Source organism: Aquarana catesbeiana, linkage group LG06, assembly GCF_042186555.1.
Source record: "Aquarana catesbeiana isolate 2022-GZ linkage group LG06, ASM4218655v1, whole genome shotgun sequence".
Taxonomy (NCBI): domain Eukaryota; kingdom Metazoa; phylum Chordata; class Amphibia; order Anura; family Ranidae; genus Aquarana; species Aquarana catesbeiana.
Window position 1 is genome coordinate 76410368 of NC_133329.1, and position 14950 is coordinate 76425317.

General features: G+C 41.2%; 1 protein-coding gene across 1 annotated transcript; it reads left to right on the top strand.

Moving 5' to 3' along the window:
- The first annotated feature begins 6675 nt into the window (after positions 1-6675).
- On the top strand, positions 6676-8229 carry LOC141147630 (E3 ubiquitin-protein ligase TRIM39-like). The gene has a single exon (XM_073634860.1). The coding sequence runs from the start codon at positions 6676-6678 to the stop codon at positions 8227-8229; it is 1554 nt and encodes a 517-aa protein (XP_073490961.1).
- The last annotated feature ends 6721 nt before the right edge of the window (positions 8230-14950 follow it).

Genomic DNA, 14950 nt, shown 5'->3' on the forward strand with positions numbered 1-14950 from the left:
AAATTACAAACAGATTCTACTTAACAACAAACCTACAGTCCCTGTCTTGTTTGCACCGCCTGTATACTGCTGTTCAGAGTATATAGGGCCTGGTGGCCCCATACCTTTCCTTATTTTAATTTGGGTGCGGGGTTCCCCTTAATATCCATACAAGACCCAAAGGGCCTGGTAATGGACTGGGGGGTACCCATGCCGTTTGTCTCACTGATTTTCATCCATATTGCCATGACCCGACATTACATTAAACCCGCAAGCAGTTTTAAATGAGATTTTTTCCTTTAAAAATGACATTTGGTGCAGGGACTGTTCTAAACATGGGAAACACGCGTCACTTTACAGGCATACTATAGACACCCCCCAGGTACGATATTTAAAGGAATATTTCACTTTTTTTTTTTTTACTTTAAGCATCATTAAAATCACTGCTCCCGAAAAAACGGCCGTTTTTAAAAGTTTTTTTTGCATTGATACATGTCCCCTGGGGTAGGACCCGGGTCCCCAAACCCTTTTTAGGACAATACCATGCAAATTAGCCTTTAAAATGAGCACTTTTGATTTCGAACGTTCGAGTCCCATAGACGTCAATGGGGTTCTAACGTTCGTGCGAACTTTCGGTCCGTTCGCGGGTTCTGGTGTGAACCGAACCGGGGGGTGTTCGGCTCATCCCTATTAATAAGTATTCACAGAAATAATATGAAAAGATAAATGAGAATTAAATACATGTATGCCACATTTTTTTTTTTTTCCTGGATGGCTTTTGGCTATGTAGGTTAGTTTGTACATTGGAAAGTTAATAATAATTAAGTAGATCTGATAGGAGAGCGTAAGAGGGTGCAACACCTTCCAACAATAAATAAGCTTTAGGCCTCATGCACACTGGACATTTTTAAAGCTGCTTTTTGGCCTTACACATTTTTTTTTCTGCAACCAGTAAACACCCCATCATGTTATCCTATGTGTCCGTGCATACCTAGGCTGTTATCAGCGTTTTTGGCAGGGGTGTTTTCTGGCTGAAAAAAAACCCCAGAACTAGTGGGTTTTAAGAGGTTTTTTTTTCAGCTGTAAAAATGCTCTAAATCTGATAAAACCCTAGACGCTAAAAAAAAACGCAGTTATTCAGTGTTTATCATCATTTTTGAGCCATAAGCTTTTGCGGGAGTATAGTTTCGCTAAGAAAAAAAAAACATGCTGCAAAACTCATTCTACAGCTATTGCTACTGGCATTTTTATAATGTCCAGCATGCATGAGGCCTTATTCATAAGCTTTTTCATGGACAAAGTTGTTGGTTAAAATAAAAGAGTTTTGTTATATTTTGAATTGTTTTACCAAAAATGTAAATATGGTTGTTTAAATAAAAAAAAATAAAGTTATTCTTTGTATTATAAAATTATTCTGAGGCAAAAAATACTTTAAGGCCCCTTTCACACTGGGGTGGTGGGGGCGTCAGCAGTAAAGTGGCGCAATATTTAGCGCCACTTTACCGTTGTTCTAGCGGCGCTATTCGGCCACTAGCGAGGCGGTTTTAACCCCCGCTAGTGGCCAAAAAAGGGTTAAAACCGCCCGCAAAGCGCCGCTGCAGCAGCGCTATGCCGGCGGTATAGCCGCACTGTCCCATTGATTTCAATGTGAAGGAGCGGTGTATACACCGCTCCAAAGATGCTGCTAGCAGGACTTTTTTTAGCGTCCTGCCAGCGCACCACTCCAGTGTGAAAGCCCTCGGGGCTTTCACATTGGACAGACTGCAGCGGCTGTTTCAGGGCGCTTTGCAGGCGCTATTTTTAGCGCTGTAGCACCTGTATAGCACCCCAGTGTGAAAGGGGTCTTAGGGCAGACTAGCATGTGAGGGGTCCCGATGTATTGTTTTAAACACCAGCTAGGAGGTGATTTCATTAGCATCCAACATTAGCCAAAGACCTTATCTATCCAACACCCTGCTGGAGAAAGATAGGTGTGGTCCTTCAGAAATCCTTATGATGTATCCAATATAGGACAGTTCAGACCCATCGGTGCTAAAATGGGTTTTCCCTATTCTAGTAATACAGCGCTAAAGCAAATAGTTTTACCAGTATCCATAATGCATTTGTATTTTGAAAATTCGTTACCAAGGAATAGAAGTGGAAATATGAAGCACTAATGGGTATAGCCATTTTTTTTTTTATATCAATTACTTGTTATTCATGAAACTTGAGGCATGGTAGAGGTATGTCCTTTGCTTACATAAGATATCCTTCTTTCCCATCTCAAAGAGTTGGAAGGTTTTGTAATATTTATTGACCAAGAAAGGCGTGAAATGTTGTGGACATCCTGTTCTAAAAGGACACAATCAAATGAAGCCAAGGAAGACTGAGTCAAGTGTTACTCCTTGAGCTACATGCCCGAAGGTGGGAATTGTTAAATTACTGGGAAAAGATAACAAGACACCATTGTTGGTGGGTTGATTACAATAAAAACAGAATAAAAACACAAACAAAAGGTAACTATTTGTATTTTCAAAGGCAAAGAAGATCGTTTTAGAGCAGATTGGCATATGAGGGGTCCCAATGTATTGTTTGGACTCCAGGTAGGAGGAGGACTGATTAGCATCCGACCTCCTCTAATCACCTCCCAGCTGGAGACTAAGTGTGGTCCTGCAGAAATAATGTCATTTAAACAATAGAGATCGTGCTAAAATGGAGTTTCCCCCATGCTAGTAATACAAAAAAAAAACAGCTAATGTTTTCACTCTTTGTGCATATGAAATGTTATCAACTGTACAACAGTCTCCTGAAAGTTTTGTTTTTAAGTGTCAAGAAAGAGTCACTTTTTCACTTTTAAAGTCTATGTAAATTAGTAATACTTTTAGTTGTTACCTTTGCGAAAACATTTTAGCAAACATTTTATTATGAATGATTTCTTTTTTATTTAACAGATATGCATTTTTTCTAAACTCATAAATCGTACTATCGACCTTCCTCTTGAAGATCTGGAATTTGATTAGTGTAAGGATTTGCATAATTTACATACAGAGTAGTTGAAATCTTTGAACGTAACCCATGTTCCCTTATCAGATTATTTCTTCTTTGGTTTTGGAATTAGTTTAGTTTTTGTTAAAATTAGTTTAATTTATTAATTTAATCAAACTAATTCCAATTCCTTTTCAGAATGATTAGAATTCGAATTAGTCAAAAAAACGACATGGGGAGAAGGTGCTTTGAACGTAACCCATGTTTCCTTATCAGATTATTTCTTGTTTTTGATTTGTACGCTCCGATGTTTGGAATTTTCATAGCATTCCAGAGAACGCTTCCATTCCATTCTCTGAAATCCCAGCATCATAAATATTAAGATTTTAGCAAAATTTGGGGAATTTTGTCAGGTGGTAGTCAATAGGGAAATGGAAATTTTCAGGCGGTTTTTAAGGGTGCACAAGGCTTTTAATGGCTTTTAAGGGTTGCAAAAGCTTCTTTTTATAAGTTGAGCTTATCCCACGTACCGTAATCGCTTATATTTTCACATTTCATAGTTTGATGTGATTTTGCTTTTGAAATATAAAACCTTTTGAATTCTCATCTCTTTCTACTTTTGCAACCACTCTGAAATGAATAGATGGTCGAGGTTTTTTGCGATGTACAATCTGTTATTATGTACTAAACTTGTATGTCTTCATTAGACGTGCAGAAAGGAAAAATCTGTTTAGTTTATTTTTGCATGGATTCGTTATGTTACTAATTTAGTTTCGTTACGGAATTTATTTACTTTGGTTTTGGAATTAGTTTAGTTTTCGTTAAAATGAATTTAATTTATTCATTTAATTAAACTAATTCCAACTTTTCAGAATGATTAGAATTCGAATCGGTCAAAAAAATGACATGGGGAGAAGGTGCTTTGGGGTGGGGGGCACAGAGCTCCCCCCCCCTCTTTCCTGACCTGCCGGGCTGCATACAGGATAAGGGTCTGGTATGGATTTTGGGGAGGACCCTACGCCTTTTTTTTATTCTTTATTTTGGCATAGTGTTCCCTTTTAAAATTCATACCAGACCCAAAGGGCCTGATGGGGGGCCGTACACCGTTTATAAAAAATATTTTTCTATTGCCAGGCAATTTCCAGCTTTCATTTCTTTACATTCATCTGTCAGTGGGGAAGCCCGTTGACAGATGATGAATCACGGTTAATAAGGACATGGGCGGCCAGCTTCCCGGCCCGCTGCTTAACAACCAGCTATTTCTTCGCACAGAATCTTTGACCGATCCGAATTCTAAATGTTCTGAAAAGTTGGAATTTGTTAGAAAACTAATAAACCAAACAAATTTTAATAGATTTCAACAGAATTCGTTATTATTTGTTACTATTTCATTCAGAGATTCGGATACATCTGAATCTCCGAATAACCAAAAATTTGTCCGAATTTGTATTCGGACTGAAACTAATTTCACATGTCTAGTCTTCATCAGATGTAGTAAACTTGGAGTTTAATCACTTGCTGACCAGGCTTTTTCTGGCACTTTGACAAGTTTCAGTATTTTTTTGCTAGAAAATTACTTATAGCACCCAAACATTTTTATTTATTTTTTTTTTAGCAGAGACCCTAGGAAGTAAAATGTCAGTCGTATTTTTTATGTCAGATGGTATTTGCTCAGCAGTTTGTTTTTTTTTTCATTTTTTGGGAAAATTTTTTTTTTAATGAATAAAAAAAATATACAATATATACCCTCATTTTTTTGTAAAATATGGAAATTGTTATGTCAAGCAGGGGCGGCCCATCCATCAAGGGTGCATGGGCGCCCTCCCCCCATCCATGCGTCCGGCCCCTTGCAGGATCCCAGATGCATGGATTGCAAAGGGGGGGTGTTTTTTTTTAAAGCACCTGATTAGAGCCAGAGGCTCTAATAGACTTCAAAATAGGGTGCGCTTGGGGCACAGAGCACTGTAAACCAAGCCCACCCAGGTGTTACAATAGCGAATGAACATTTGCTATTTTAACACTAATCCTCCACCCGGCCAATCAGGAAGTTGATCTTGAGCCCCGTCACCCGATTGGCTGAAAGGACAGGCGATCCTATTGGACGCCTAGGAGGAGCGGTGGAAACGCATGGCAGAAGCTGTCGTGATGGAGGAGAGGACACAGGAGCTGTTGCCCGATACCTGCCACCTAGATGGGGTAAGTGCCGGACCAACTAGGGGGGCATGGGCATGCCACAACACCATCAGCCACTGATGCCAAGTAAATAGGTACCTAACATATCACGCTTTAAAGCTGCACATGCTCGTGGAATGGCGACAAAGTACCGTACTTCTCCATAGGGGATGCTTTAACCTTTTTTTACAGGTATCCTGTTTAGAGTTAGAGGAGTTCTAGCATTAGAATTGTTGCTTCTGCTTTAACGTTCATGGCAATACCTCATGTGTGTGGGAACACTGTTACATATGCGTGGACGACTTAGGTATGCATTCGCTTCTGTGCACGAGCAAGGAGGGATGGGGACACTTTCAATTTTTTTTCTTTTGCATCACTTTTATTTCTATTGCGGGGAATGTAAACATCCCTTTTAATAGAAACAAGGATGACAGGTCCTCTTTATGGAGAGATCTGGGGTCAAAAAGACCCCAAATCTCTCATTTACCTTTTAAAAGAAATAGATAAAAAAAAAAGTTTAGATTTTTTTGCTTTAAAAAAAAAATGTTTACTTTCACCCTAGACCGTAAGTGACAGATGTCGCTCTGGTCCTCCAAGGCCATAGAGGCGATCAGAGATGATCTGGTCCCTGTCCACCCCTGTGACCCGCCGGCTGCACCGTTGGATAGTTTCTCGGGCAAGCCTATGAAACCGATAAGCCCGAGAAACACCGGCGTTTATAAAAACAATCCAGCAACTAATCAGCCACTTGGACTGCTTTTAACGAGGAAGCCAGCCACCAGCTGAAACAAAAAATACCAGGGTTATGGCTGATAGCTTCAGCGATAACTCTGGTAAACCACAATGCATATATACTGTAGGTATTGCGGTCGACAAGTGGATAAATGATGCATTTAATTGGTTCAACAAAATTCATATTCCTAGTTTATTGCATGTAATCTGATTTGTATTGATGTATATTTTCACATTTCATAGTTTGCTGTGATTTGCTTTTCAAATATATAAACTTTGAAGTCTCATTGTCCCATCTCTTTCTACTCTTGCAACCACTATGAACATTTTCAGTTTGAAGTGAAAAGATGGTGAAGGTTCTGTGATGTACTATCTGTGTTAATTATTTACTAAACTGTATGCCTTCATCAGATGTAGAAAATTTGGATTTTAAATGATGCATTTAACTGGTTCAATGAATTTCCTAAAGATATAAGATCTTGGGACCTTTTTGGTTCCTCCTCAGATATATTCTACAATCCCTAAAATAGCAGAACCATTTTCATAATTTAATAAAGCTTGAAGAGACCTAATGTGTCCCAAAAGATTGCAACCTTAATAACTTAAGTTAGCTATTCAAGGGGAAACAAACTTGTTTGCAATACTCAATAGCTAACATGGTATACAAAACTAGGGGAGGGTGGATCTCACTTTACTAGGAGGGAAGGCTTCACTTTGCATAACAAAGTATCCAATTCTTATATCACCAGTATATAAGACCAAAGCCTCAAAGTTGCATCACCAGATATTTGACCTTGTACCACCACCAGTTATTTGTCCTTCTCCAAAATGGCATCTGCTGACCTGAGAGATGAACTCAAGTGCCCCATCTGCCTGAACCTTTATATGGAGCCCGCAACACTGATGTGCGGACACAACTTCTGCTTGGATTGTATTGGGACTGCACTGAATACACAGGAGTGCTCTGGAATTTATTCCTGTCCAGAGTGCAGAGAGCAGTATATGGAGCGCCCTATGCTGCTGAAGAACAGGAACCTGTCTAAAATCGTGGCATGGTTCAGAACTGCCTACAAGGAAGTCTTGTGTACGTACTGCGATTCTCCCGTACCAGCTTCTAAAACGTGTCTGTTATGTGAGGCTTCATTTTGCGGAAAGCACCTAAGTTACCACAGAAAATCAGTGGATCATATTTTAACCGAACCCACCACATCATTTGGAGAGAGCAAATGCTCCACACATAAAGAGACTCTGAATTATTACTGCTCAGAGGATAATGCCCGTATCTGTATGTCATGCTGGGCAGCTGGAGACCACAAAGGACACCAGGTGGAGCCTCTAAACGAGGCCTCTGAGAAAAAAAAAGAGAAACTGAGAAAATGTACAAATACGTTGGACTCTGAGAGACAGGAGATCCAGAGTAGAATCCAGAACCTGGATAAATACTGGAGAGAAGAGGACAAAAAAATATTTGCTGTTACCCGGAGCTACACTGACCTGTTCATAGAAATTACGGAACAGCTGAATGAAGTAGAGAAGGGATTCCTGCAAGAGATACGCAGACAGAAAAAACAGATCTCTGATTCAGTTTCTGATCTGAACAGGCAGCTGAACCAAAAACTGAACCAGCTGTCCAGGAAGATTAGGCATATAAAAAAATTGTGTGACAGCCAAGACCCATTAACTGTCTTGAAAATGCCACCTAATGGAGATGACATCAGTCCTGGGATAGGTGATACAATAGGAAATCCAAAATGTGTAGATGAAGAAATGATTTCAGATATACTACAGCGTGAGCTCTGCAACCTGACTCAGAATCTGAAGGATGTGATGAAAACGAGACAATTTTTAGTGATGGAGAAATCCAACATTTTCCTGGATATAAACACAGCTCACTATCAACTTTTTATATCAAAGGATCAGAAGAGAGCCACTCATGCTGATATATGTATGGACAAGCCGGATAGTCCTCAGAGATTCAACTGCAGCCAGGTATTGAGTGTACAAAGATTCACATCCGGGACACATTATTGGGAGGTGGATGTGAGTGAAGCAGAGGAATGGTTGATAGGGGTGGCCAGTGAAAGCATGGAAAGGAAGATTGTAGGAAATGTGTCCTTATTAGGTTATAATAACAAATCCTGGAGTCTAAGTCAAACCGCTTCAAGGCTTCATGTCCGACACGGAGACAGTCCTATTTATATAGACACCAAATACTTACTAAAGACTATTGGAATCTATCTGGAGTATGAAGCCGGCTGTCTATCCTTCTACCAGTTGTGTGGCCCCATCAGACACCTCCACACCTTCACCACCACCTTCACTGAACCTCTCCATGCTGCTTTCCATTTGTTTCCTCAAAGCTCTATCAGAATTAAAACTTAAATTCTGTGACACGGGTAAAAAGTAAAATTACATTTTTTATTGTATTTGCATATATTATAGAAAGTCCTGTCCTTTACTTTAAAATTCATTTATAGCCAAACCTTTTTTTTTCAGTTTTTGGGTAGAATCAGAAAGTAAAATTTTCACCCCTGCCAAATGTCATTGCTGCCTGTGTCTTAGCTAGTTAGATTCACCCTCTCTATTTGTCTAGGTCACCAAGACTGAAATCCAAAATGTTAGTTGTCACCAGAACAAGAAGTGAGGGTAAATCTTCCAATGGGGGCAACCTGTTCTGGTGACAACTGCATTGAATTCCCCTCTTTGGAGAGATCTCCTCTTACTTCCTGTTGCGTCTGCAGGACAGAAAGCGAAGGACAATCTCCCCAATGGGAATTCAGCAGCAAAGAAAAAAATATATATATTTAACCCTGCTCTATTCTATGAAAAGCTTCCAAAATATTTTTTTTCTATAAATACACTTTATGCATTATAATAATTGTTTAGCCCTTCTGCATTCTATAAAAAACTAGCAAAAAAAAATTTTGGCTATACAGACACCTTTTATTATCACCATTGTGAAAATTAAGTGCTGGCACACTAATTAGGACTTCTAGGAAACCACGTTATGTTTTATTTTGTATTTTTTATAATTTTTGTTTTATATATTTTTTTTTTAATAATATTTTAGAAAGTGTTGCTAATGGTTTTAAATGCTCTGTGTGCTTCATTTCTCTATCAAGATTGTTTTCTGATCTTTATGCCAATAAAGTTTTCTGCTTTCTTAAAGAGGTGTTTATCTGTTCCCATTATCTGTTCAATATTGCCTTTGTATAGTCTCTAAGGCAGGCCATAGATGGTGCGATTTTCTTTCCTGCAGCCACGGGTTGCAGGAAAGAAAATCGCTTGATTCCCCCATCAACACAGCCAGTGTTGATGGGGGGATTCTTTTCCATAGAGATAATGTGTTCTCTTGGTAGGAGAACACAGTGATTATTGCTAGCATCTACAGCCACTGCCAATAATCGTATGTAAAAATTTGACATGCTGGTTGTGTCCAAGTCGATCGAATCAAATTTGCTACAATCAGCCTGCCCATATATGGATCAAATCTCAGCCGGTCCCTGCTGAACCGTCTGAGATTCGAACCACCTATGGCCAGATTAACACACTGTAGCAGGTCTCCTATAAGCTGAAAGCAATATTGGAAGATAGAAGGTAGACCCAAGTTGAAGTGTATCTCTAGTTAATGTATTATTTTTTTGGGATATTGAAAGGAATGGTTAGAGCATCTGTCAGGTTATTGTATTTTTATTTTTGCTATAGGTAGAAGTAAAGGCCCCACACCAAAGAGTTGATAAATTATGTTTTATTAGATAATCAATAGAAGATGTTTTGTGGGTCCAGATGCTTCCCTCCCATCAGAGTGACAACAAAAATAAGAAATCGTAAATTTTCTATTTTAACCGCTTCAGCCCTGGAAGATTTTACCCCCTTCCTGACCAGAGCACTTTTTGCGATTCAGCACTGCGTCGCTTTAACTGACAATTGCGCAGTCGTGCGACGTGGCTCCCAAACAAAATTGACGTCCTTTTTTTCCCACAAATAGATAAAATAAATAAATCTTTTGGTGGTATTTGATCACCTCTGAGGTTTTTATTTTTTGTGCTATAAACAAAAAAAGAGGGACAATTTTGAAAAAATGCATTATTTTTTACATTTTGCTATAATGAATATCCCCCAAAAATATATACCGTATATATAAAAAAAAATTCCTCAGTTTAGGCTGATATGTATTCTTCTACATATTTTTGTTAAAAAAAATTGCAATAAGCAATAGATTGGTTTGCGCAAAAATTATAGCGTCTACAAAATAAGGGATAGTTTTATGACATTTTTATTATTATTATTTTTTTTTATTAGTAATGGCAGCGATCTGCGATTTTTTTTTATCGGGACTGCAACACATGGTGGACACATCGGACATTTTTGACACTATTTTGGGACCATTGTTATTTATACAGCGATCAGTGCTATAAAAATGCATTGATTATTGTGTAAATTACACTGGCAGTGAAGGGGTTAACCAGTAGGGGGCGCTGAAGGGGTTAACTGTGTCCTAGGGAGTGATTCTAACTGTGGGGGGGGGTGGGCTTCAAGTCACATGACAGCGATCACTGCCCTCGATGACAGAGAGCAGTGATCTCTGTCATGACACAAGCCAGAACGGGGAAATGCCTTGTTTACATTGCACTTCCCCGTTGTGAGGCTCCGCGACACGATCCCCGGGATCGCTGTACACGGCGGGGGCGCATGCGCGCCTGCTACCCCCGGCTCTTAAAGGGGATGTACAGGTATGCCCATTTGCCCACCGCTGCCATTGTGCCGACGTATATCGGCATGCCAGTACAAAATAATTTTACAGCGCACACATACAAGAATGACATTTCCTGCAGGGCTAGTTAAAATCACCTGAACTATATGGTCATATAGTGCTAAGCCCACTTACTGCGACAAAGTACCCCAAATTTGTGGGTCCTACTCTAGTAATAGAATGGAAGATCCTTTGTCTCAACCATGGGAGCTGAATTCCTCTATGTGGGAGAACTGAAGGGGATACATCCTATGCACTGGTGGCCACTAAATAAGAGGTAATGAGGAGGGGGAGGATTGCTCCAGCCCAAAAGACCTGGCCAGGGCCTATTACAATATACAAGAACATATTTGGGGGGCACACCATACAATGCGTTTAAATTCAAGATGGTGCTGCTATAAGACCTACAAACAGTACAAAATATTTTACAGCGCACACATACAAGAATGACATTTCCTTCAGGGCTAGTTAAAAACACCTGAACATATTCAAAAAATACGGGGGTTTGGTCACACTATATGGTCATATAGTGCTAAGCCCACTTACTGCGACAAAGTACCCCGAATTAGTGGGTCCTACACTAGTAATAGAATGGAAGATCCTTTGTCTCAACCATGGGAGCTAAACTCCTCTATATCGGCGTGCGGCGGTTGGCAACTGGTTAAAAAGGGAAGCGTGGGAAGCTGTGTGAAAAAAATGATAAAATGTAATGTGGGTACAGTGTTGGATGACCGCGCAATTGTCATTCAAAGTGTGACAGCGCTGAAAACTGGCCTGGGCAGGAAGAGGGTAAAAGTGCCCAGTAGGCAGTGGTTAAGTCTATATATAAGGGATTGCTAGGATTTTGAGTAACAATTAACATTTTGCATGTTAATACTTCAACACATCGCATTTTATACATTGTATTGTGGATGCAGGGTATAATTAATCAAAATAAACGTGCTTTTCATCTACAGGAAGCATTGACAACATTGGTGGGATTGTGTGAGGAATGGTCTCCAATTTGTGTATGACTGCCATGACCAGTCCTTTTATTACAGGTTTGTAAGCCAAGCTGTGGAAGTGTTTTAACCATTGCATAAGAACTGAGTACTTATTCACAGGTACTGACCATATGGCTACCAAACTACATTTCCCTGCAGACTGCATGCCTATGTTACCCTGAACATCAGTTGGAGGGACATTATTTGGCACATACAGCTGCGCTCATAAGTTTACATACCCTGGCAGAATTTATGATTTCTTGGCCATTTTTCAGAGAATATGAATGATAACACAAAAACTTTTCTTTCACTCATGGTTAGTGTTTGGCTGAAGCCATTTATTATCAATCAACTGTGTTTACTCTTTTTAAATCATAATCACAACAGAAACTACCCAAATGACCCTAATCAAAAGTTTACATACCCCAGTTCTTAATACCGTGTATTGCCCCCTTTAACAACAATGACAACTTGAAGTCTTTTGTGGTATTTGTGGATGAGGCTCTTTATCTTCTCAGATAGTAAAGCTGCCCATTCCTCTTGGAAAAAGCCTCCAGTTCCTGTAAATTCTTGGGCTGTGTTTGAGATCTCCCCAGAGTAGCTCATCGATATTGAGGTCAGGAGACTGAGATGGCCACTCCAGAATCTTCACTTTATTTAGTTTTTTTACAGTTCAACTACCCTTTCCCAGAGATCCTTTGACAATTCTTTTGCTTTCCCCATGACACAGAATCCAGAAACGTCAGTGCAGCACTGGATGAAAGATGCAAGGGCCTGTCAGGAGTAGGGATGAGCTTCGTGTTCGAGTCAAACACATGTTTGACTCAAACATCGTGTGTTCGGTCGTTCGCCAAATTACGAACGTTATGGGCCGTTTGCGCCAAATTCGAGTGGCGCGTCACGGCCCATAATTCACTGCGGCATCGCAGTGCATTGCTGGCTGATGATTGGCCAAGCATGCACTACGACCCGCATGCTTGGCCAATCACAGTGCTGTGTGTACAGAGAGCCATAATTGGCCAAAGCCAAGGAGGCTTTGGCCATTTATGGCTCAGGGGGTTTAGTACACGCCCCACACTATATAAGGCCGCCTCCGTGGCGGCCTTGTGTAGTGTGTTGGGGTGGAGACTGGAGAAAGATAGACAGAGGGACAGTGTCATTTGATTTAAGTTTGATAGAGTAGGCAGGTCGAGTCAGTTAGCTGCACTTACAGTGTATTGTGTAAATATCTGCATCCCAAGTGTTGTGTATATATGTATACAATGTATTCAGTTTAGCTAAATCCGTTCCTGTTATTCTCTTCCTAATATATTGACAGGCAGGCAGGTGTTTTTACAGTATTTCCAGTTGCACCTACAGTATCGCTACCTGAAACCAGGTGCTTGTGTAGGCTCTTGACGTATTTCCAGTTACTGTACTGTATACCCTGCACAGTTGCACCTACGGTATAGCTACTTGAAGCCAGGTGCTTGTGTAGGCTCTTGACATATTTCCAGTTACTGTACTGTGTACCCTGCACAGTTGCGCCTACAGTATAGCTACCTGAAGCCAGGTGCTTGTGTAGGCTCTTGACATATTTCCAGTTACTGTACTGTGTACCCTGCACAGTTGCACCTACAGTATAGCTCCCTGAAGCCAGGTGCTTGTGTAGGCTCTTGACGTATTTCCAGTTACTGTATTGTGTACCCTGCACAGTTGCACCTACAGTATAGCTACCTGAAGCCAGGTGCTTGTGTAGGCTCTTGACGTAATTCCAGTTACTGTACTGTGTACCCTGCACAGTTGCGCCTACAGTATAGCTACCTGAAGCCAGGTGCTTGTGTAGGCTCTTGACGTATTTCCAGTTACTGTACCCTGTACAGTTTTTAGTCCGCAGCCCCAAGGTATTATCGGTTCCAGCAACCATTGCCAGCGTCTGTTTTACATGGTGCAGGAATACCTAGGAGCAAGATCTGACTTGGACACCTTTCCCACCGAAAATCCTCTGGGTTACTGGGTTTTGAGGATGGATCACTGTCCAGAGCTTGCACAGTATGCAATTGAGCTACTGGCCTGTCCTGAATCCAGCATTATTTCGGAACGCACATTCAGTGCTGCTGGCGGCTTTGTAACCGATCACAAGGTGCGCCTGTCCACCGACTCAGTCGATCGACTGACCTTCATAAAAATGAATCAGTCTTGGATCACCACCAGATACCAAGCACCTGATGCTGATGTAACCGAATAATTTTTTTTGAAATGTCAGATCCCGTCAAGACTGCCTATGCTGATGCTGAGTGACTATCCTGTTATGCTGAGTGACTATCCTCTTCCTCCTCAATGATTATGCTGATAGCTTGTAAGAATATTTTTGTTTCTGGGCGCCGCCACCAGTGGCTAAGGCCCATTTTTTCAGCCCCTGTTTAACAGGGGCATGTAATTACAATTTTTGATGCAATACTTTGCAGCAGGGCTCATTCCTGCGCTCCAACTAGAATATCTGTGAGGGGTTGCAGTGTTGTGGCACCAGCACCAGTGCCTAAGGCCCAATTTTTCAGCCCCTGTTTAAGAGGGGCGTATAATTACAATTTTTGATGCAATACTTTGCAGCAGGGCTCGTTCCTGCGCTCCAACTAGAGTATCTGTGAGGGGTTGCAGTGTTGTGGCACCAGTGCCTAAGGCCCAATTTTTCAGCCCCTGTTTAACAGGGGCATGTAATTACGGCCAGGCTTATTGGGAAGAGGCCCTTGTCCTCATTAACATGGGGACAAGGTGCTTTGGGGTGGAGGGCGCATGCCCCAAAGCACCCATTACCCCATGTTGAAGGCATGCAGCCTGGTACGCAAGACCCCCCTGCCCCAAAGCACCCATTCCTCTGAGTTGAGGGCATGCGGCCTGGTACTGTTCAGGAGGGGGCGGAACTGGCTCGTCCCCACCCCCTTACCTGACCTGCCAGGCTGCATGCTCGCATAAGGGTCTGGTATAGATTTTGGGGGAACCCCACGCTGTTTTTTCGGCATGGGTGTTCCCCTCAAAATCCATGCCAGACTGAAGGGCCTGGTATGGTCTTGGAGGGGGAATCAATGTCATGTTTTTTTTTACATTTTGCGTGGAGTTCCCCTTCAAGATCGTTAGAGCACAAGTTACATGCCAGTCAGTCAAGACGACGATCCGACTTTGATCCGACTTCAGTGATATTCAATGGGCTGAAGTAGGATCAAAGTCGGACCAAAGTAGTGCAGCGAGCATTTTCAAAGTCGGACCAGTTAAGACGGCTCCCATAAGGAAACATTGATTTTTACACGTCGTGCAACATGAGCTCCCAATGTCGGACCGTTTGTCGTACCAGTGTGAACCTGGCCTCAAGCCCCTTTGTGTCAACTTGTGT